General features: G+C 37.4%; 1 protein-coding gene across 1 annotated transcript in view; it reads left to right on the top strand.

Annotated features, from left to right (window-relative positions):
* The window catches only part of F8 (coagulation factor VIII), a 149,690-nt gene that overhangs the window by 9,451 nt on the left and 116,666 nt on the right, over positions 1-23,573 (top strand). The window contains exons 4-8 of the mRNA XM_059251568.1: positions 3,258-3,326; positions 5,047-5,163; positions 20,533-20,754; positions 21,607-21,862; positions 22,510-22,681. Of these exons, the coding sequence (XP_059107551.1) occupies positions 3,258-3,326; positions 5,047-5,163; positions 20,533-20,754; positions 21,607-21,862; positions 22,510-22,681 (836 nt within the window). The remainder of the gene's footprint in view (positions 1-3,257; positions 3,327-5,046; positions 5,164-20,532; positions 20,755-21,606; positions 21,863-22,509; positions 22,682-23,573) is intronic.

Below are 23,573 nucleotides of genomic sequence, written 5' to 3'. Positions count from 1 at the left end.
ATTAAAAAATGAAATCTTTAAAAAATAAGAAAAGTAGTAAATATTGAGGTTGTGGGAAATTTTAACCCTAACATTGCTTTAGAAGATGGTTTGGTGCTTCCTCAAATTTTTACAAACAGAATTACCATATAATCTAATAATTTCTAAATATAAGCACAAAAGAACAGAAAAACAGATATTCAAACAAAACCATGTATGTGAATGGTTATGGCAGAGCTAATCACAGAAGTTAACTAGAACAAGCAATGAGTTATGGTTTAAAAAAAAAGGGAGAGAGGGAGGGAGGGGAGAAGGGAAGGAAAGAAAATCCCTCAACTAGCAATGGAAAGGTACTTCTCAATCTGATATCTTAAAGCAAAACAAAACAAAACCCTCCAAGTTAAACCAGTATTGGTATATGTCTAGAAGCTCAGTATTTAGGAGTTGGAGGCAGGCAGATCAGGAATTGACAGCATCCTTGTTACATAGCAAATTCAAGGCCATCCTGAGATACATGAGCCTTGTCTCAAAAATAAAATTTTAAAAGATCAATAACACCCTACAGTTAATCTCTCAGTGATGAAAAACTAAATGCTTTCACACTATTAAGACTTGGAACAAGATTCTCTTAACTATTTTTATTTGATATAGCACTGGCAGTCTTGCCCATGATAACATAAGATTAAAAAACATAGATAGCAGTACTATTGTCCCTATTTACATAAAACATAATTGATTATGTATAAAAATCTCAGAGAACTTTTAAATAAAACTCCTATAAGTAACTAAGTCTAGGAGGATTGCAGGACTCAAGATCAACATATAAAAATCAATTGTACTTGGCCGGGCGGTGGTGGCGCATGCCTTTAATCCCAGCACTTGGGAGGCAGAGGAAGGCGGATCTCTGTGAGTTCGAGGCCAGCCTGGGCTACCAAGTGAGTCCCAGGAAAGGCGCATAGCTACACAGAGAAACCCTGTCTCGAAAAAACCAAAAAAAAAAAAATCAGTTGTACTTAACATACTGTCAAAGAATAATTAGAAACAATTTTTAAAAGAACATAATTGCACAATTGCCTGTAAAGTTAAAACTACAAAATGCAGGTGAAAGAAATCAAAGAAGACTTAAGTGGAGAAACACACTATGCTCATGGATATACTGATTAGTTTTTTTGTCAGCTTGACATGAACTACAGTCATATGAGAGAGGGAACCTCAGTTAAGAAAATGCCTCCATAAGGTTGGCCTGTAGGGCATTTTCTTAATGATTGATATGAAAGGACCCAGCCCATTGTGAGTGGTACTACCACTGGCAGGTGGTCCTGGGTGCTATGAGAAAACAGGCTGTATAAAGTATGGTGAGCAAGCCAGGAAGCAGTGTTCTTTCATACTGCCTGCTTCAGTTCCTGCCTCAAGGTTCCTACCTTGAATTCCTTCCCTGACTTTCTTCAGGATGGACTACAACTGTAAGCTGAACACCCTAACTTACTTTTGGTCATGGTATTTTTCACAGCAATAGAAAGCAAACTGTAACAGTGGGCTACAAAATTCAACATAGTAAAGATATCTGTTCTCACCAATGTACACATTTAATGTAATACCAGTTAGATTTCAAGTATAACTTTTGTTGATATACACAAATTTAGTCCAAAATTTCTAGACTGTCAAACATATTTTACAAAAGAATAGAGTTTATTAATCACTACCCTAATTTATAACTTACTATATAGCTGAACTATTATTACACATTCCTCAAAAGTTAATGAAACAGGATAGATAGGCCAGTAGATCCACAAAAAACTGATTTGGTGTAAAATACAATCAATGGAGAAAGGGTAATTTCTTCTACAAATGGTGTTAGAGTAACTGGACATTCATATGCAAAAATGAATCACAACCTAAATCATACTCCTTATACAAATATTAACTCAAAACAGATTAAAGTTTTAAAATGTAAAATGCAATACCTTAAAATTTTTAGGAAACATACCAGAAAGTCTTCATTATTGGGGAAAAGAGAGGGGTAAAAAACTGACTCCAAAAAGCCATTAAAAGTCACAGCAAAAAGAAAACATGAAAGTGGGTGGGGGAATTGTTGGAAAGAAAGGTATCAGTAGCAGACAGAAGATGAGATGAGGGAGTGGTGGGTAAAAATGACTAATATTCATTATATACGTGTATGAAACTGCCAACAAATTGAAAAAATGTGAGTGTATAAACTGAACTATGTCAAAATAAATAACTTTTGCTTTGTGAAATATACTGTTAGGAGAATGGGGGAGAGAGCTTTTTAATGCACAATTAAAAAACTATATTGATAGATGTTTAAAGTGTGAGTTTTGTTGTTTTTTACCCATAACTTTTACTCATTTGCAATTACATAAGTATAAAAGTTACAAGAGCAAGAGAAGATTCCTAAATTAATTGCCCAGATACACATCTCAACAATGCTTACTGTTTTGTAATTTTCTGCTGTGAAATCTATTTGTCTATTTGTCTGTCTGTCTGACTATCTATCTATCTATCACCTATCTATCTATGTGTTTTATTTGGGCTTGTATTTTTGTATTTTAAATTCCATTTTCTAGCAATAGTTTTTTTAATTTTGCAAAAGTAATGATTTAGAAGAAATTTGAAACTTGCATAAATAACTGTTAAGTTTCAAACCCAAGACAAATGGCTGAGGTACCTATTTAACATATCAAACTGGACCTGGCATCCAGGTTCTCCCAGTATCCCTCAGTCTCTACCTGTTACAGGGTATGTCTTGCATACACCGCCCTTTACCCTGAACTTTCCTGCCAGAGGCTCTTCCCTATATAATCCAGACATTTTGGTTATCCTTACCTTTTGGACCTTTGGCCTCCTGGCTGATGTACCTGGTTCCCCTCTCTCTCCTCTGCCTTCCCCTCCCCCCTGTACCACATGGCTCAGCTCAGTTTGGTCATGTCCATTCTGGACTCTCCCAGGTATCCCTGCCTCTGACTATGTTCTCCCACATATCTTTAATAAACTTTCTCCTCCAACATAAATAAGGAACAATCATGTCCTTTCTTTTCCTTTTATTTTCTTTTTTATTCTATAGCCATGTTTTTCATTTTAGAAACATCAATTTAAAGGACTTTACACCAGAGAACATCACAGCAGAGTTGACATTAGGCAAAGAATTCTTTTTTTTTTTTTAAATGCTCAAATGGTTGGTGAAGAAATGGCTCCTCCTTGTGGCAATTTTCTACAATGGCATTTTAAATGGAAGACAAATGCTGTCACTTCTTTTTCAGGAAGTATTTCCAAAGAAAGAACACAAATGTTGCACCAATTTGTACTACTTTTTGCTGTGTTTGATGAAGGTTAGTGAGCTTCAATCATATATTTGAATTCCTAAAAGAAGTCAAATATGTAACAAGTATATTTATCCCATGTTGGAGAATGTGGGCTATATATGTTCAGAAAAGGTGATGTTGATTATAGGAAGACCACAAACTGTATTACTGTTCAAGAGTGAAGGAAATGGAGGATGAGAATGACTCCAAGACAAAAATGCAACCTAAGTTCCAATTGCATATAAGAAGTAAAAAGATAGAGCAGCTTGGTTTTAGGTAATAAATACTTTTGGCTCTACTTCTTAAATATCTTCTTTTAAAATCTTTGTTACATTTTAATTATTTATTTATATGACTTTGGGAAGAGGAGGAGTATCCATGCTGTGGTGCTTATATGGAGGTCAAAGGACAACTTGTGGAAATCAGCTCTTTCCTTTTCCCATGTGGGTTCCAGTCAGGTCATCAGGCTTGGTGGCTGGCACCATTACTCACTAAGAATTCTTGTTAGTCCCTAAATATCTTTTTTTTAATAATTGTCTATTGCTTAGTGCACAACATTGGGCAAATTACTTACCTTTCTCTGCTTTATTTTCTCACATCTAAAATTGAAATAATAGTATTTTTCATAGGATTGTTATAGGGACTAATTGATTTTACTTAAGTAATTTAGAACATTGTGTAACAGAATAGGCATATAATCCTCTCCCCTTTTATCCACTTGCACTGTTATCTTCTTATTTGAGGCTGTGTCATCTTTATCCTGACTAGTCTCTGTCTTTTTGTTTTTCACATTCTATTTTTATTAAAGCAGTCCAAGCAATTTTCAGTTGTGGTGATATATTGTTTACCCTAATAAAATTTGCTTGAAGATCAGAGAAGCAGAGCAGGCCACAACCACCACCTCTTACCTCACCAACTCCTCAGCCTGAAAGAGCCTCTAGTTCTTGTCTCCTCACACCTTATATACCTTTCTCCACTCAGCCATCACTTCCTGGGATTAAAGGTGTGTGTGCTTCCCAAGCAAAGGAATGAGATCTCAAGTACTTGGATTAAAGGTGTGTGTGCCACCACTGCCTGGCTCTGTTTCTCTCCTAGACTGAGTCAATCTCATATAGTCCAGGGTGGCTTTGAACTCACAGAGATCCAGATGGATCTCTGTCTCCCAAGTGCTAGGATTAAAGGTATGTGCCACCACTGTCGGACATCTATGTTTAATCTAGTGACTTGTTCTGTTCTCTGATCTTCAGGCAAATTTTATTAGGGTAAGCAATATATCACCACATTTCCCCTTTTTTGCCTAAAATAATAGTTTCAGTGCTTCAGCTTTTGTTAGTTTTGGAGAGGAGGTTGGGAAGCCTTCAAGTTCCTAGGGTTTCCTTGCTACAAAATGAGATGAAGCAATTTATGATAGGGCAAGGACTGACAACCCTTTTAAATCTACCATCTAACTTGCAAAATGAAATTCCTGTGGCTCAAACTAACCAGTATTCTTCCTTCTCCTAGTTATCATTTGCCATTATTCTTCCCCACTATCATTATGAACAAATATAGGGAGAAAGGATTGGTTTGAAAAAAAAAATGTAATTTCTTTCTCAGTGACTCTGAGTTTGTGCCTACTCTGCTGACAAAAATTCAGAGTGTGAATAGTCTGTGTCACAAAGGAGGAAAAGAAAGAAGAAAAAGGGGAGTGTAATTCATGAAACAGAGTTCAGCTGACCTTATTTCCCCCCACCCCCTCTCTCACCAGGGAAGAGCTGGCATTCAGAAACAAAAGACTCCTTCACACAGGCTATGGATTCTACATCTACTGGAGCCTGGCCTAAAATGCACACAATAAATGGCTATGTAAACAGATCTCTGCCAGGTATGTACATGACTGCTCAACAATTGTTGTTCGAATCTTAGATGGTCTTTTAATAAAAAAAAAAAAACCCAGAGCCAGGTATCAGGGTAAAATCTAAAAGATCAGAGAAGCAGAACAGCCAGCCACTAGTTCTTACCTCTATGAAATCCTCATCCTAAAAAGAGAGAGTTCCTGTTTCCTCATGCCTTATATACCTTTCTCTGCCCTTCCATATTACTTCCTGGGATTAAAGGCGTGTGTGCTTCCTAAGCAAAGGCATGAGATATCAAGTGCTGAGATTAAAGGTGTGTGCCACCACTGCCTGACCTCTATGTCTAATCTAGTGGCTGGCTCTGTCCTCTGATTCTCAAGCAAGTTTATTAGGGTACACAATATATCACCACAAACAATCCTCAGGGTTTTGGGAATTCAAAACCATAACTCTTTTTTATTAATTTTTATTTTACATACCAAACTCCCTCCTCTCCTTCTGTTTCCTCCCCACACCTTTCTACTCCCCCCATCCACTCCTCAGAAAGGGTAAGACCTCCCATGAGAATCAACAAAACATGGCAGTTGAGGCAGGACCAAGCTCCTCCTCCCTGTATCAAGGCTGAAGCGAGGAATCGCACCATAGGGAATATGTAGCATGAATTCTAATTGGTCTTAATAAAATGCTGAAAGATCAGAGAGACAAAGGAGCAAGCCACAGCCACTTCCTACCTCACCAACTCCTCAGCCTGAAAAGGGGGCTGAGCTTCTGTCTTCCTCCGCCTTACATTCCTCTCTCCACCCAGCCATGCCACTTCCTGTTTCCTCCTCCCTAGTGTTAGGATTAAAAGCATGTGCCTCCCAAGTACTGGGATCAAAGCATGAGATCCCAAGTGCTGGGATTAAAGAGGTGTGACACCACTGTCTGACCTCTATGGTTAACCAGTGGCTAGCTCCACACTCTGATCTCTAGGCAAGCTTTATTTGTTAGAGCACAAACAAAATATAACTACAGGAGTAGGTTCCAAAGATCCAGGTAATGCTCCAGGGACAGATACTGGTCCCATTGCTAGGGGTCCCCAAAACAAACCAAGCTACAAAACTGTCACCCACATGCAGAGGGCCTAGGTCATTTCCATGCAGGCTCCCTAGCAGTAGGTCTAGAGTCTGTGAGCTCCCACAAACTCAGGTCAACTGTCTCTGTGGGTTTCCCCTTCATTTATCTTGATCCCCTCTTGCTTATATAATCCTTCCTCTCTCTCTTCAACTTGACTCCCAGAGCTTGGCCCAGTGCTTTGCTGTGGATCTCTGCATCTGCTTCCATCAGTTACTAGATGAAGTTTTTATTATGGCACTTAGGGTAGTCACCAATATGATTACAGGACAAGGCCAGTTCAGGCACCCTCTCCACTATTGCTAGGAGTCTTAGCTGGTGTTATCCTTGTGGATTCTTGGGAGTTTCCCTGGCACCAGGTTTCTCCCTTACCCCATAATGGCCCCTCTATCAAGATACCTCTTTAATTGCTCTCCCTTTCCATCCCTTCCCCAACTCGATCATCCCAATCCCTCATGTTCCACCCCTCTATCTCCCACCCCCAGTTTACCCAGGAGATCTCATCTATTTCCCTTCCCAGGGTAATTCATGTGTCCCTCTTAGGGTCCTCCTTGTTAGTTTCTCTAGGGCTGTGGATTGTAGCCTAGTTACCATTTGCTTTACATCTACTATCTACTTATGAGTGAGTACAACCATGTTTGACTTTCTGGGTCTGGGTTACCTCACTCAGGATGATTTTTTTTTTCTAGTTCCATCCATTTACCTGCAAATTTCATGATGTCATTGGGTTTTTTTTTTAACCACTGAATAATACTTCATTGTGTAAATGTACCACATTTTCTTTATCCATTCTTCAGTTGAGGGGCATCTAGGTTGTTTCCAGGTTCTGGCTATTATGAATAATGCTGCTGTGAACATAGTTGAGCAAGTGTCCTTGTGGTATGATTGAGCATCCTTTGGGTATATATCCAAGAGCGGTTTAGCTGGGTCTTAAGGTAGATTGATTCTCACACGATACTGATTTCCAAAGTGGCTGTACAAGTTTGTACTCCCAACAACAGTAAGGAGTGTACCCTTTGCTCCACATCCTCTCCAACAAAAGCTGTCATCAGTGTTTTTCATCTTAGACATTCTGACAGATGTAAGATGATATCTCAGAGTCATTTTGATTTGCATTTCCCTGATGACTAAGGATGTTGAGCAATTCCTTAAATGTCTTTTGGCTATTTGAGATTTTTCTGTTGAGAATTCTCTGTTTAGACCTATACCCCATTTTTTAAATTGGATTATTTGGTATTTCCATGTCTAGCTTCTTAAGTTCTTTATATATTTGGAGATCAGCCCTCTGTCAGATATGGAGATGGTGAGGATCTTTTCCCATTTTGTGGGCTGCCGTTTTGTCTTATTGACTGTGTCCTTTGCCTTACAGAAGCTTCTCAGTTTCAGAAGGTATCATATTAATTGTCAATCTCAGTGTCTGTGCTACTGGTGTTATATTCAGGAAGTAGTCTCCTGTGACAATGTGTTTAAGGCTACTTCCCACTTTCTCTTCCCTCAGATTCAATGTAACTGGATTTTTGTTGAGGTCTTTGATACACATGGACTTGAGTTTTATGCATGGCAATAGATATAGATCTATTTGCATTCCTCTACATGTCGACATCCAGTTATGCCAGCACAATTTGTTGAAGATGCTTTTTCTTTTCCATTGTACAATTTTAGCTTCTTTGCCAAAACTCAGGTGTTCATAGGTGTGTGAATTTATGTCAGGGTCTTCAATTCGATTCCATTGATCCATATGTCTGTTTTTATGCCTATACCAAGCTGTTTTTATTACTATAGCTCTATAGTTGAGCTTGAAGTCTCTAGAAGTTGCTTTATTGTAAAGGATTGTTTTAGATATCCTAGGTTTTCTGTTTTTCCATATGAAGTTGAGTACTATTCTTTCAAGGTCTGTGAAATATTGTGCTGGGATTTTGATGGAGCTTGCATTGAATCTGTAGATTGCTTTTGGTAAGATGGTCATTTTTACTATGTTAATCCTACCTATCCATGAGCATGGGAGATCTTTCCATTTCTATTATCTTTTTTAATTTCTCTCTTCAAAGACTTAAAGTTCTTGTCATACAGGTCTTTCACTTGTTTGGTTAGAGTTACCCCAAGGTATTTTATATTATTTGTGGCTATTGTAAAAGTGATGCTTCTCTGATTTCTTTCTCTGTAGCAGGAATCTTAGAAGGTCTTATTAATAAAATCAAACCTGAGGCCAGTTATTGGGGTGAATGCTGGAAGATCAGAGAAGCAGAACAAGCCACAGCTACCTCACCTTGCCAATTCCTCAGCTGATCCTGTTTCCTCAGACTGGATGCCTCTGAGTCCTCATTCAGAATGGATTTCAGCTGAATCGCTGCTCAAAAGCCTAAAAGTTTAACCAGCCAAATGCTTCTAGTTTCTGGTCTTCACGCCTTGTATATCTTTCTGCTTTCTGCCATCACTCCCTGGGATTAAAGGCTCACTTCTTGGGATTAAAGGTGCGTGTCACCATGCCTGGCTGTTTCCAATGAGGCCTTGAACGCACAGAGATTCCAGAGGGATTTCTGTCTCTGGAATGCTAGGATTAAAGGTGTGTGCTACCACTGCCTATCCTCTATGTTTAATATTGTGGCTGTTCTGTTCTCTGACCCCAGATAAGTTTATTAGTGTGCACAATATTCCAGGGAACACAATACCACCACATTTCTTAGCCCATTTTTCATTTGTATATAGGAGGGCTACTGATTTTTTTTGAGTTAATCTTGCATCCTGGAGCAGAATTTTTGGGATCACTTATGTATACTATCATATCATCTGCAAATAGCGAAAGTTTGACTTCTTCCTTTCCAATTTGTATTCCCTTGATCCCCTTTTGTTGTCTTATTGCTCTAGCTAGAACTTTGAGTCCTATATTGAATAAATATGGAGAGAGTGGACAGCCTTGTCTTGTTCCTGATTTTAGTGGAATCGCTTTGAGTTTCACTCTGTTTAATTTGATGTTGACTGTCGGCTTGCTATATATTCCTTTTACTATGTTTAGGTATGCTCCTTGTATCTCTGATCTCTCCAAGACCTTTAACATTAAGGGGTGTTGGATTTTGTCAAAGGCTTTTTCAGCATCTAATAAAATGATCATGTGGTTTTTTTTTCTTTCAGTTTGTTTATATGGTGGATTACACTGACAGGTTTTTGTATGTTGAACCATCCCTGTATCTCTGGGATGAAGCCTACTTGTTCATGGTGGATGATTTTTCTAATGTGTTCTTGGATTCAGTTTGCAAGTATTTTTTTTTGAGTATTTTTGCATCAATGTTCATGAGGGAAATTGGTCTGTAATTCTCTTTCTTTGTTCCATCTTTGAGTGATTGGGGTGTCAGGATAACTGTTGCCTCATAAAAAGAGTTTGGCAATGTTCCTTCTGTTACTATTGTGTGGAACAATTTGAGGAATATTGGGATTAGCTCTTCTTTGAAATTCTCGTAGAATTCTATGTTGAAACCATCTGGTCCTGGACTTTTTTTTGATTAGGAGACTTTTAATGATTGCTTCTATTTCCTTAGAGGTTATAGGTCTATTTAAAAAGTTTATCTGGTCTTGATTTAATTTTGGTAAGTGGTACCTATCCACAAAAGTATCCATTTCTTTTAGATTTTTCAATTTTGTGGAGTACAGATTTTTGAATTATGACCTAAACATTTTCTGGATTTCCTCAGTGTCTGTTGTTATGTCCCCCTTTTCATTTCTGATTTTGTTAATTTGGATGTTCTCTCTCTGCTTTTTGGTTAGTCTGGATAAGGGCTTGTCTATCTTGTTGATTTTCTCAAATAACCAACTCTTTGTTTCATTAATTCTTTGTATTGTTCACTTTGTCTCTATTTTATTGATTTCAGCTCTCAATTTGATTATTTCCTGGTGTCTATTCCTCCGGGTGACTTTGCTTCTTTTTGTTCTAGAGCTTTCAGTTGTGCTGTTAAGTCACTAGTGTGAGATTTCTCCAGCTTCTTTATGTGGGTATTTAGTGCTATGAATTTTCCTCTTAACGCTGCTTTCATGGTGTCCCGTAAGTTTGGGTGTGTTGTGCATTCATTTTCATTGAATTATAGAAAGTCTTTAATTTCTTTCTTTGTTTCTTCCTTGACCCAGTGGTGATTCAGTTGAACATTTTGCAGTTTCCATGAGTTTGTAGGCTTTCTATAATTAGTGTTGTTGAATTTTAAGTTTAATTCATGGTGGTCCAATCAGATAAAGGGGGGTTATTCCAATTTTTTTTGTATCTGTTGAGATTTGCTTTGTGACTGAGCATGTGGTCTGTTTTAGAGACGGTTCCATGAGGTGCTGAGAAGAAGGTATATTCTTTTGTGTTTGGGTGAAATGTTCTATCCATGTCTTTTAAGTCCATTTGAGTCATAACATCTCTTAGTTCCCTTATTTCTCTGTTAAGTTTCTGTCTGGCAGACCTGTGCATTGGTGAGAGTGGGAGGTTGAAGTCTCCCAGTATTAATGTGTGGGGTTAGATGTGTGATTTAAGCTTTAGTAATGTTTCTTTTACAAATATGGGTACCCTTGTATTTGGGGCATAAATGTTCAGAATTAAGACTTCATCTTGATGATTTTTTTTCATGTGACGAATATAAAATGTCCTTCTCCATCTCTTTTGATTAATTTTAATTTTATTCTATTTTTTTAGATATTAAGATAGCTATACAAGCTTGTTTTTTAGGTCTATTTCATTGAAATACCTTTTCCCAACCCTTTACTCTGAGGTAATGTCTGTCTTTGAAATTGAAGTCTGTTTCTTGTATGCAGCATAAGGATGGGTCCTGTTTTCTAGAGCCATAGCAAGTGTGTGGCAGTGGTGGTGTACGCCTTTAAGGACCTGGAGGGCGGTACATACAGGCAGTGATGAGGCAGTCACATGATTGGGTTTACAACCAATCAGAAGCCAGAACAGAGAGACTAGAGAGACAGACACACAGGAAGGTGGGCTCCTCTTTCGGAGAGCTCTCTTGGCTGAGGAGGATCCCTGAATCAGGAAGGGTGAGGCTCTTGGCTCTGACCTCTTGGCTTTCTTCTCTGAATTGGCTCTGTGTTTTCTGTCTGATAAAACCGTTGGCTACATCTACACTGAATTACATCTACATTTGGCGCCCAACGTGACAAGAATCCGTTAAAAACCGTTTAACTGCTAAGCTGGATTCACACCTCAGACACTAGGTGGCTGTTTTGAAATTCCCTCGGATTTGTACTGTTCTACAAGGACTTGGTTATCCAATATTTTAAAGGAAACTATTTAAAGAGAAATTTTTTTCCACATTTAAAAAAAAAAGAGAATGGGTTTTCTGTGTTCATTAGAAGAAAATTGGGCTTTGTTTGCAATTTTAGACAGTCTAACAATGGAACAGTTATATGAGAAGATTAATGTTGATAGAATTATGCATTTTATTACTATATTTATTCTTATTTTACTATTTAAGAAGATAGTCAATTTAAGTGCCAGGATGACAGCTTTAGAAAAACCTATTAAACCTGTAAAAACTCAGACAGAAGAAACTAACAGTGAAGTTGCTTCAAGATTGGATCATAGGGTTACAGAAAGCCTGTTTTCACACAGTCACCCTTAGTTTGTCCAGTAACCGTACAGCAGTTGCCTGATCAAATGACTACACAAAATATTTGGGCTCCAATCGAAATGTTAGATTTACGAAGGTTTAAGGAGGCAATAGTATCTTATGGCATGCATTCCCCATATGTAAAGCAAATGTTAAACTCTTGGTCAACATATAATAGGATTGTACCACAGGATTGGCGGGAGCTGGCACAAGCTGTTCTGCAACCCAGTCAAAGGCTTCAGTGGCTAACTTGGTTCAAGGATGAAGCTAAAAACATAGAAAAACAGTGGAGGGATAAAGGAATACAAGTCTGCCAGGATCAGCTTATGGGAGAAGGTCAATATGCTTCAGCACCAGCACAATGTTTATATGATGTCCAAACCCTAATTTTATGTCGAACAGCAGCCTTGAATGCATGGGACAGAGTTGAGGAACCAGGTAAAAAAACTGAGTCATTTACAAAGGTTATACAAGGCCCAAAAGAATCTTTCACAGACTTTTTACAAAGACTGGCTTCAGCAGTAAAGAGAATGGTCCCGGATTCAGAAGCTGGTAAGATAATAATTGAAACTTTGGCCTTTGAGAATGCGAATGCAGCATGCAAAACAATAATCGGGCCGTTAAAGGCAAGATCTGCACCTTTGGAAGATTGGATTAGAGACACGGTTAATGTTGAAACTCATGAGCATGATGATACGTGGGTAGGAGAAGCAATTTCAAGAGGTTTGAGGAATGTTAGATGTTTTGGATGTGGAAGGCAAGGACATTTGAAAAGGGACTGTAAACAGGTCATTCCTAGAAACAATGTTTCCTCAAGGAACAATGGCAACAGAATGCCCCTTCCTTCTGGAGTATGCAGAAGGTGTGGTAAGGGAAAACACTGGACCAAGGAATGTAGATCAACAAGGGACAGACAGGGTAATCCTTTGCCTCAGTCTTCGGGAAACTCCCAGAGGGGCCTCATGCAGGCCCCAATAGCAAATCCAGTTCAAACCTTTCCTGCAGTCGTAGAGGAAACCCCTACCCAGAGCAATTAAATAACCAAATGCCTATTGGAATAAGTCATGCTGGTCAGGATGATGAAACAGAGAGAATAGAAAATTCAGGAGAAAACATAAAGAAAATTTTTTGGCAAACTTCTATTAATGAACAAAGACCAAAATTATCGATAAAAATAAATGATGTTTTATTGTCTGGTCTGGTAGACACAGGTGCGGACGTTACCATAATTGCACCAGAATTTTGGCATCCAACTTGGCCTCTTCAGCAGGTAAACGTTCAACTGTTAGGTATTGGGACATTATCTCAGGTGAAACAGAGTGCAAGATGGCTCGAATGTATAGGTCCAGAAGGACAGAGAGGAAAATTGAAACCATATGTAGCTAACATAGCTATGAACCTGTGGGGCCGAGACTTGTTACAACAATAGAATACTCAGATTAACATCCCTCCAGTCTCAGAAACAAATCATAAACTAGCACATGTTTCTGAGAGAAATATTAGAAGGCGATATTCTGAATGGTCACCAACCATCCATGTTATACAAGAACAGGGCACAACAACCGATGATCTTCCAAAGACATCAACAGCTCTACCTTTAAAATGGTTAACAGACAAGCCTGTATGGGTCCAGCAATGGCCTTTAACAACAGAGAAACTTCAGGCTTTAGAAGAGCTGGTAGAAGAACAGTTAAATGCTCAGCATATTGAGGAATCAACCAGCCCTTGGAATTCTCCTGTATTTGTTATTAAAAAGAAATCTGGTAAATGGAGAATGGTAACAGATCTTAGAGCAATTAACAAAGTAATTCAGCCAATGAGATCTCTACAATCTGGAATTCCTTTGCCTACTCTGTTACCAAAAGGATGGCCTCTCATAGTTATTGATTTAAAAGACTGTTTCTTTTCAATACCCTTACAAGAAAAAGACAGAGAAAGATTTGCTTTCACAATGCCTACTTATAATAATTCTCAACCAGTTAAAAGATTTCAATGGAGGGTCCTCCCACAGGGAATGTTGAATAGCCCAACTCTGTGCCAATATTTTGTATAACAGCCATTGGAAGTGATACATAAAAAATTTCCTAAATCTATAATTTATCATTATATGGATGATATTTTACTAGCTGACTCAAATGCAGATACTTTAGAAAGAATGTTTGAAGAAGTAAAGAAAATTTTGCCTTGCTGGGGATTACAAATTGCTCCTGAAAAGATACAAAGAGGAGATTCTATTAATTATTTAGGATATAAAATAGAGCTACAAAAAATTAGACCCCAAAAGGTGCAAATTAGGAGAGATAGACTACAGACTCTTAATGATTTTCAAAGATTATTTGGAGATATTTCTCATCTAAGAACTATTGTTGGGGTAAAAAATGATGAACTGCATAATTTGTTCAAAACCTTAGAAGGTGACAAGGACTTAAATAGTCCAAGAGAATTATCACCTGAAGCTGAGAAAGAATTGGCCTTGGTAGAAAAGAAAGTACATGAAGGACACGTGGATCGTATTGATCCAAAGCTGGATTGCATTTTGGTTATTTTACCTTCTAGACATTCTCCTACAGGAATATTAATGCAGAGGGAAGATATTATATTAGAATGGATATTTTTACCAAATAAACCAAATAAAAAATTAAAAACTTATGTGGAAAAAAATCTCTGACTTGATTTGGAATGGTAAGGAAAATTGAGACTTCGTCAATTAGCAGGAATAGACCCAGCAGAAATTGTCGTACCTTTAACTAAGGAGGACATTGAAAAATTATGGACAGAAAGTGAACCTTGGCAAAGAGCTTGCAGTAATTTTTTGGGAGAAATTAACAGCAAATATCCCAAAAGCGATAGAATTGATCTTATAAAGAGAGCTGATTGGATCTTGCCTCGAATTGTATGGGAAAAACCCATATCTGGGGTTCATACATTTTATACAGATGCCAACAAACAAGGAAAGGCAGGTTACAAATCAGAAAATTTAAGTAAAGTGGTTCAAAGTCCTTATAATTCAGTTCAAAAATCAGAATTGTATGCTATTCTGTTGGTATTAATGGATTTTTCAGAACCTCTCAACATAGTAACTGAATCTCAGTATGCTGAAAGCGTAGTATTACATATCGAGACTGCAGAATTTATCCCTGATGCTTCAGAATTAACTTCACTATTTATTCAATTACAAGATACAATCAGGAAAAGGAGTCATCCTTTATATATAACTCACATCTGATCCCATACTGGTCTGCCAGGCCCTCTAGCACAAGGCAATGATGAGATTGATAAATTATTGATAGGAAATGTGCTGGACGCCTCAGAATTTCATAAAAAACATCATGTCAATAGTAAAGGTTTAAAAAAGGATTTTTCCATAACCTGGCAACAAGCTAAAAAAATAGTAAAGAAATGTCCTACTTGTTCCTTCTACAATCAAACGCCATTACCAGCTGGATGTAACCCAAAAGGTACTCAAAGGAATGAAATCTGGCAGATGGACGTGTTTCACTTTGCAGAATTTGGAAAACTGAAATATGTACACCACACTATCGATACTTATTCAGGATTTCAGTGGGCAACTGTTTTGAGTTCTGAAAAAGCTGATTCTGTAATCACTCATTTGCTAGAAGTTATGGCCATCATGGGTATACCTGCACAAATCAAAACTGATAATGCTCCATCTTATGTCTCTGTTAAAATGATACAGTTTTTTGCTTATTACAATATAAAGCATATTACAGGCATACCACATAATCCTACAGGTCAAGCAGTTATAGAAAGATCAAACAGAACTCTAAAGGATATGCTAAATAAACAGAAAGGGGTAACAAAAACCCCCAGAAACAGACTGCATAATGCTCTATTAACTTTGAATTTTCTTAATGCCAATGAGAAAGGAACACCAGCTGCAGAGAGACATTGGATAATAGAAAAAACTACAGAATTAAATCAGCCTATATACTTTAAGGATGTGCTGACCTCAGAATGGAAACCAGGGTATGTGTTACGTTGGGGACGAGGTTTTGCTTTTGTTTCTACAGGAGAAGATAAGTTGTGGGTACCATCAAAATTGATAAAGGTTCGATTTGAACAAGAGAAACCTCTTAATTAGAGGAGGTGATAGTTCATCAACCAACATGAACATCCAATTTAAACTAACTTATACCAGTAACACATGTCTATTCATTTAATCAGATAGTAACTTGCCAAAAAGGAACATCCCCAAAAATTAGTCTTGGGGAAAGGTTTTTGTTTTTGTCTTTTAGGAGAATGGAGGTTAAGGAATCTAAAGAACACTGGACAAATGAGACAACTGATCAGCTTTGAACTACAAGGTGCTCAGAGTAATTTTGAGATGACTAGCTGAGATGATCCAGTCTCAAAGACTACTTGAATAAGGACTTGAGATGAACCCTGAACTTTGGCATTATACACAGACTGGATAATGAAGGATATGGTTACCTTTCCTAGAATTTGACAATTAACCTAAAATTTTTCTTTCAGGATAAAGATAACTTCGCCCATACCCAGTAGGAAGCAATTTTAACAATACGACGCCCACATTCCCAAAGAGGTGGTGTGGGGCAGGTGGTTTTTTGATCTTTTTAATGGGTTTTGGGTCTGGGATAATTTTCGTTGTTTAGGGGGTTGGTTACAAGTTGTTGTCAAGGGTTAGGAAAAAGGCTAAGCAAAGGAGATTAGATTTAAGGTTCTTATTTAAGAAAGAAAAAAGGAAAAAAAGAAAAGAAAGAAGAAGAAAAAGACAATTACTAGTTTTAAGTATTTTACATTGGATTGGATTGTTTTATACTGTATACAAGTTATATATATTGGAATTGATATTGTTAGAAAATGCTATATGTATATTTCTAATTGTACTTATACCGTTCATTTAACAATGCAATTTTCTGATCCTTGAATGTTATTATTACCAACTATTAGGATATAAAGAAATGAAAGTTAGTTATAGTTGAAGATTAGTTAGTTATAGTTGAAAGTTAGTTAGTTATAGTTGAAGATTAGTTAGTTATAGTTGAAGATTAATTAGGATAGAAAGTGAATTAGAAACATTTTGGACTTAACGAAATAAGATAAATAATGAAATTATTTTCTCTGAATTTGTCAAATACAAATGGACTAGAAATTATTTAGACATTGTATATAGTTATTGTACTTTTGTATGTAGTTTTTCTTTTGTTAGTTATAACCTTTTTCTTTTTTTTTCTTTTTATTAAATTAGAAAAGGGGAAATGTGGTGTTATTTTAATAAATAAAGTTGCCTAGGGTCAGAGCTATTAGAGCCATAGCAAGTGCGTGGCAGTGGTGGTGTACGCCTTTAAGGACCTGGAGGGCGGTACATACAGGCAGTGACGAGGCAGTCACATGATTGGGTTTACAACCCATCAGAAGCCAGAATAGAGAGACTAGAGAGACAGACACACAGGAAGGAGGGCTCCTCTTTCGGAGAGCTCTCTTGGCTGAGGAGGATCCCTGAATCAGGAAGGGTGAGGCTCTTGGCTCTGACCTCTTGGCTTTCTTCTCTGAATTGGTTCTGTGTTTTCTGTCTGATAAAACCGTTGGCTACATCTACACTGAATTACATCTACAGTTTTGTTTTGTTTTTTTCTTTTTTTCTGGAGCTGAGGACCGAACCCAGGGACTTGCGCTTGCTAGGCAAGCGCTCTACCACTGAGCTGAATCCCCAACCTCGGATCCTGTTTTCTTATCCATTCTGTTAGCCTATGTCTTTTTATAGGCGAATAGAGTGCATTGATATTAAGGGATTTTAATGACCAGTGATTGTTAATTCCTGTTATTTTTTTATTTTGTTGTTGTTGGTAGTGTGTGTTTCCTTTGGAATTTGCTGATGTGAGATTATCTATGCCTGTGTTTTCGTGGATGCAGCTAACTTCCTTGGGTTGGAGTTTTCCTTCTAGTACTTTCTGTAGGGCTGGATTTGTGGATCGGTTTGGTTTAAATCTGATTTTGTCATGTAATGTCTTGTTTTCTCCATCTATGGTGATTGAAAGTATTGCTGGGTATAGTAGTCTGGGCTGGCATCCATGGTCTCTTTAATGTCTGCAAAATATCTGTCCAGTACTTTCTGGCTTTCAGAGTCTCCATTGAGAAGTCAGGTGTTATTCTGATGTGTCTGCCTTTATATGTTACTTGGCCTTTTTTTTTTGCAGCTCTTAATATTTTTTCTTTATTCTGTATGTTTAGTGGTTTGATTATTATGTGTCAAGGGGACTGTTTTTTTTTGTTCCAATCTTTTGGTGTTCTGTAATCCACTTGTATCCTCATAGGTATTTCCTTCTTTAGGTTGGGAAAGTTTTCTTCTATGATTTTGTTGAATATGTTTCCTGTGCCTTTGAGCTGGAATTCTTCTCCTTCTATCCCTATTATTCTTAGGTTTGTTCTTTTTATTGTGTCTCAGATTTCCTGGATGTTTTGTGTTAAGAATTTGTTGGATTTAACATTTTTTTTGACTAATGAGTCTATTTCCTCTATCATGTTTTCAGTGCCTGAAAGTCTCTCTTCCATCTCTTGTATTCTGTTGGTTATGCTCACATCTATATTTCCTGTTCATTTACCCGGATTTACCATTTCCAGAATTCCCTTGGTTTGTATTTTCTTTATTGCCTCTATTTTAATTTTCAAGTCTTGAACTGTTTTCTTCAACTGTTTGTTTTTTTCTTGGTTTTCTTAAAGGGATTTATTGATTTCTTCGAATTTTTTGTCTTTTCCTTGATTTCTTTAAGAGAATTATTCATTTCCTCTTTAACAGCCTCTATCATTTTCATAAAGTTATTTTTAAGCTTGTTTTATTCTGCTTCATCTGCTTTAGGATGTTCAGGTCTTGTTGTTGCAGAATCATTAGATCCTAATGGTGCCATATTACTCTTTATGTTGTTAAATGTATTCTTATACTGCCATTTTGGTTTAGGATAATTATATGAGTAGGTGTTGACTCTTGTGGTATCTTTGTGGGATGGGTCTTTGGGTCCTTTATTGTCTGTTTCCTTTATTGTCTTTTGGCCTGAATGGCCAAGGGTTCTGGTGATTGGCTGGTTTTCAGGTTGAGTAGGGTTGTCTCAGCTGAGGTTTGTGGGGGATTGGGTGCCTAGATCTAGCATATTGACCAGTTCTTCTGGCTGGTGAGGGCATTACTTGTACCTATGGGGTCTGTTCTTCCAACTGGTGTAGGTTTTGCCTGTGACTGTTCTTCCAGCTGGTGTGAGTGGTGCTTGTGCCTGTAGGATCTGCTGATGTTGCTGGAGAAGGCTGTTCACAGGGAGGCTGCTCTTCTTCCAATGGTGCAGGTGGTGCTTGTGCCTCTAAGGGCTCTTCTTCCAAATGGTGGAGGTGGTGCTTGTGCCTCTAGGGGCTGCTGATTTTGTGGGGGGTGGTTGGCCAGGAGGAGTATGATGGGTTTGGTGGGTTTCGGCAGCAGAGTGGGTCTTGTTGGTTACAGAGTCCAGTGGGTGGCAGTGGTGGTGGAGTGGCCTGCCCACAGGATTCTTACCTGCTGGCTGGCTGCTGTGGCTGAGGTGGGAGAGGGAGGAACACAGAATGTGCCCTGGGGCTTAGGGCTTAGGGATTGGGGCAGCAAAACCATAACTCTTTTTTCCACCTCTCAGAGAGTTCTGCATCCAAGTAAAAAGCCCACTAAATTCTAGCCTCTGCTTTTGTTTGTTTGTTTGTTTAAATATAGCAACTGAATCCTCTTTATGTCACTCAAAAATTAAGGCCCTTTCCTTTTGCTTAAATGAATGGACTTCAGGATGAACAGATATTTAAGAGGAACTGGAAACATGAAAGCAATATGCAAAGATAGTAAAATAATCCCAAAGGAGAAAAAAATTTGAATAAGTAGGTGTTCATAAAATTAGAAATACGATTGTCAAAATACAAACAATGGTAAGTAGATAGACAAAATCTCCAATAAAGTAAAATCAAAAAAGAGAATACATTTTAAATTGACTTTAAAAAACAATAAAACAGAAATGTTAATAAATAAAAGATATTAGTATTCAGAAATAAAATTACTATTAGTATAAACAAAAACAGAACTCCACACAAAATGATCATTGTGACAATTTGGAGTGCAACGATAAGATTCTTGAAGCTTTTCCTGGAAGAAGTTGTTCATATATAAAAGAAGAGGAATTAGATGGACAATAGAGTAGGATAGTATCTTTAAAAGAGATCTAAGGGAAAGATAATTTTCAAGCTAGAATTTAGAGCCAAATGATGAATCAGCTTTGGGGAATAATAGAAAATATCAGCTATGGAAGGTTCTAGCAACCACTGAATATGTACCAAAGCAAAACTAAATAGTAAATCAAATAAACATGTTCATGTTGTTTAGCAGTATGATAGTCAATTGTGGCTTTGGCAAGAGCTGTTGGTTTGGTAGTGCCCTAATTAACTTCCTTGGCAACTTTGTTTTTCTTTTTTTGTTGTTGTTGTTGTTTTGTTTTTAGCAGCAACCACCTTTATTCATGGAAACTATTTTTTGACATTCATTTGTTGTTATGAACAAATGTTTGGTCCTGAAAATAAACTAACTCATTCCACATGGCAACTTTGTTTATAAGTTAAGGTAGCAGTAAAATTTGTAGAGTCATTTTGTCTATCCTCTTCTAGCAAGTACTTTCAGTTTCAAGTTCCCTATTTCTTTGTCATAGCTGTCTCATTCCCATTTTACAGGTCTAATTGGATGCCATAGGAAATCAATCTACTGGCATGTGATTGGAATGGGCACCACCCCTGAAGTACACTCAATATTCCTCGAAGGTCACACGTTTCTCGTGAGGAACCACCGTCAGGCTTCCTTGGAAATATCACCAATAACTTTCCTTACTGCTCAAATACTCTTGATAGATCTTGGACAGTTCCTGCTATTTTGTCGTATCTCTTCCCATAAGCATGGTACTACTATTTTGGATCTTAAAAAGAATGTTATAAAATATTTTATTCTAATCTTAATGAAATTTCCTGGGCAGTGTACAATACAATGTGTTGCAGAAATGCTGTTATAGAGTTAAGATTATGTTAGACTTCAACTGAAATCTTCTAATGTGAAGATTTTTATCTTGAGTATATAAGGACTTTATTGTTAGTACAATAGTATTGTGGGCTTTTAGTTAAATATCTGTGAAAGAAGGAGGAGACATAGTTTAGGAATGAATGAGATAGGAAAAATGAAGAGAGTATGTTATTGGTTTCTCAGCCTGACCCCATTAACTAGGCTTCAGTACTCTGGGAAGAGATGTTTCCATGAGAAATCTAGGGAAATGAGGTGTCACATGATGTTTTCAAGGACTATTTTGATGGAGGTTTTGCAAAGGAGCAAAGATCCTATGAACAAATGTGCCTACAGTATCAATTCCTGGTCACATGATGTTTTGGGTAGTAGTTGTGCAGATTCATATCAGATAATCCTTTTACTTCCATTTTCTTCTTGTGTATTTTTCATTTTTTGTCTTGAATCAGCCTAATAACTCTGTCTTAGTTATGTCCATTTAAGGCTTAGCCTATTATATTGCCAGAACAGAATATCAGAAATAGGGTAATTTGTAATAAACAAAGTTATTATCTCACACAGTTCAAGAGACCAGGAAGCACAATATCAAGATATTGTCATTTGATAGGTGCTTTCTTTCTGTATTACAGTACAGGAAAATGATACACATGGCAGAGGGGCAAAAGAGAAAGAGGAAGAGAGAGAGGGAGGAAGGAGAGAAGCAATCTTCTGACATTGTTTGGGTTGTCTGACTGCAGATGGCATGGAAGCTTATGTCAAAGTAGATAGCTGCCCTGAGGAACCCCAATGGCAAAAGAAAAATAATGAGGAAATGGAAGATTATGATGATGATCTTGATTCAGAAATGGACATGTTCATACTGGATGATGATAACTCTCCTTTTATCCAAATTCGCTCGGTTGCCAAGAAGTACCCTAAAACTTGGATACATTATATTTCTGCTGAGGAAGAAGACTGGGACTATGCTCCTTCAGTTCTCACCTCTAATGATGGGTAAACACCTTTGGACTCTTGGTACTACCCTCCCCTATGCTCAAATTCTTCTTACTTATTCAAACCAACAAATACTTAAGCCATATTTAAGAGTTATTATGTCATAGGATCAAATGGTAAGAATGTTTTGCTAGCCACCATTCCATCACTGTGGCAAAATACTGAAATTAACAACTTTTAAGTAGGAAAGGTTTGTTTTGACTCATGGGTTTGACTCATAGAATTTTCAGTCCATGGTTGCTTGACTACTGCTTTGGGCTTGTGACAGCACAGAAATTCATAATAAAGTGCACAGTACAAGGGGCCTGTTCCATACACAGCTATCAGGAAACAAAGAATAGATAAAAGGGGCCTGAGGTTCCAATATCATCCATTCAAGGGCATACCCCCAATGACCTAAGTTCTTGTCGCTAGGCTCTAACTCCTAAAGGTTCCATCACCTCTCACTAGTTCCATATCCTGGTGACTAAGTCTTTAATACATGTGCATTCTGTGAAGATTCATAGAACATTAGATGTTAGCATAGGTAAGCCTAAGACTACTTATACTTCTCTCACTCTTTGCTTTGAGGAAATCATATTAGAATTGGATTTTTGACTATCTAAAATTTTTTATCCTTACACTTCACCTTTTTGCCTCTCATACAGAAATTATAAAAGCCAGTATCTGAGCAATGGTCCTCATCGGATTGGTAGAAAATACAAAAAAGTCAGATTTATAGCGTACACAGATGAAACTTTTAAGACTCGTGAAACTATCCAGCATGAATCAGGAATCTTGGGACCTTTACTTTATGGGGAAGTTGGAGACACTTTGTTGGTAAGTCAAGGGAAAATAAGAGATTGCTTCAGAAAAAGAGAAGTTTCAAGGCTGGAGAGATGCTCAGTAGTTAAGAGCACTTGTTATTCTTGCAGAGGAACTGGGTTCAGCTCTCAGAACTCACATGGCAGCTCACAACCATCTGTAACTCTAGTTCTGGGAATCCAAAGCCCTCTGCTGACCTCCATGGGTACCAAGCATACATGTTGTACACATACATACATACAGGCAAACCACTCATATGCATAAATAAAATAAATCTTTTTTTAAAAAAAGTCTAGAAGGGTTTGAGTTTCTGTGATCCTTCAAAATTTGGTCTTATCTCCAATGGACAGAATCTTTTAAAAATTATGAATGTTACACAAATAAAATATACTCATATTTAATGAGTATATGGAATAAAAATATAATGTGACCAATCACACTCTCAACTTCTTTTAACTACTCACTATTTAGACTGATGCATATATATACTTCCAAAACTTTCTTCATTAATTGTTTTTTCCTTCATTAACTTTTAAAATAGAAATCATACCCTCAGATCTAGAGGTAATCTTCAGGCATCTTCAGTACTATTTCCATGTTACAGTTTTTTCTTTTTTATTCTTCTTTAAAGCTCTTGTAATCAGACAGTGTCACCCGCCACCCTTGCTTGAGGCTATTTATTGTCTTCCTTGTTATACCTGCTTATTAAGTGATAAATCTTATAACCTGAACCACTGTCTCCTCCTCCAGTGTTGAGGAATTAAGTGCCAAGAATACAGAAAGGCTGAAGAAAAGTAATGTCCTCAGCAGACACCCAAATTTCACTTCGTGTAGGAGATGTGGGCAAGACTTACTGAAGTAATTCAAATTGAAAGGGTCTTGACAAAACTAAGCAGCTACCTAATCT

The sequence above is a fragment of the Peromyscus eremicus genome, chromosome X (genome assembly GCF_949786415.1).
Source record: "Peromyscus eremicus chromosome X, PerEre_H2_v1, whole genome shotgun sequence".
NCBI classification, from domain to species: domain Eukaryota; kingdom Metazoa; phylum Chordata; class Mammalia; order Rodentia; family Cricetidae; genus Peromyscus; species Peromyscus eremicus.
This window is presented reverse-complemented; position numbering and strand designations above follow the sequence as displayed.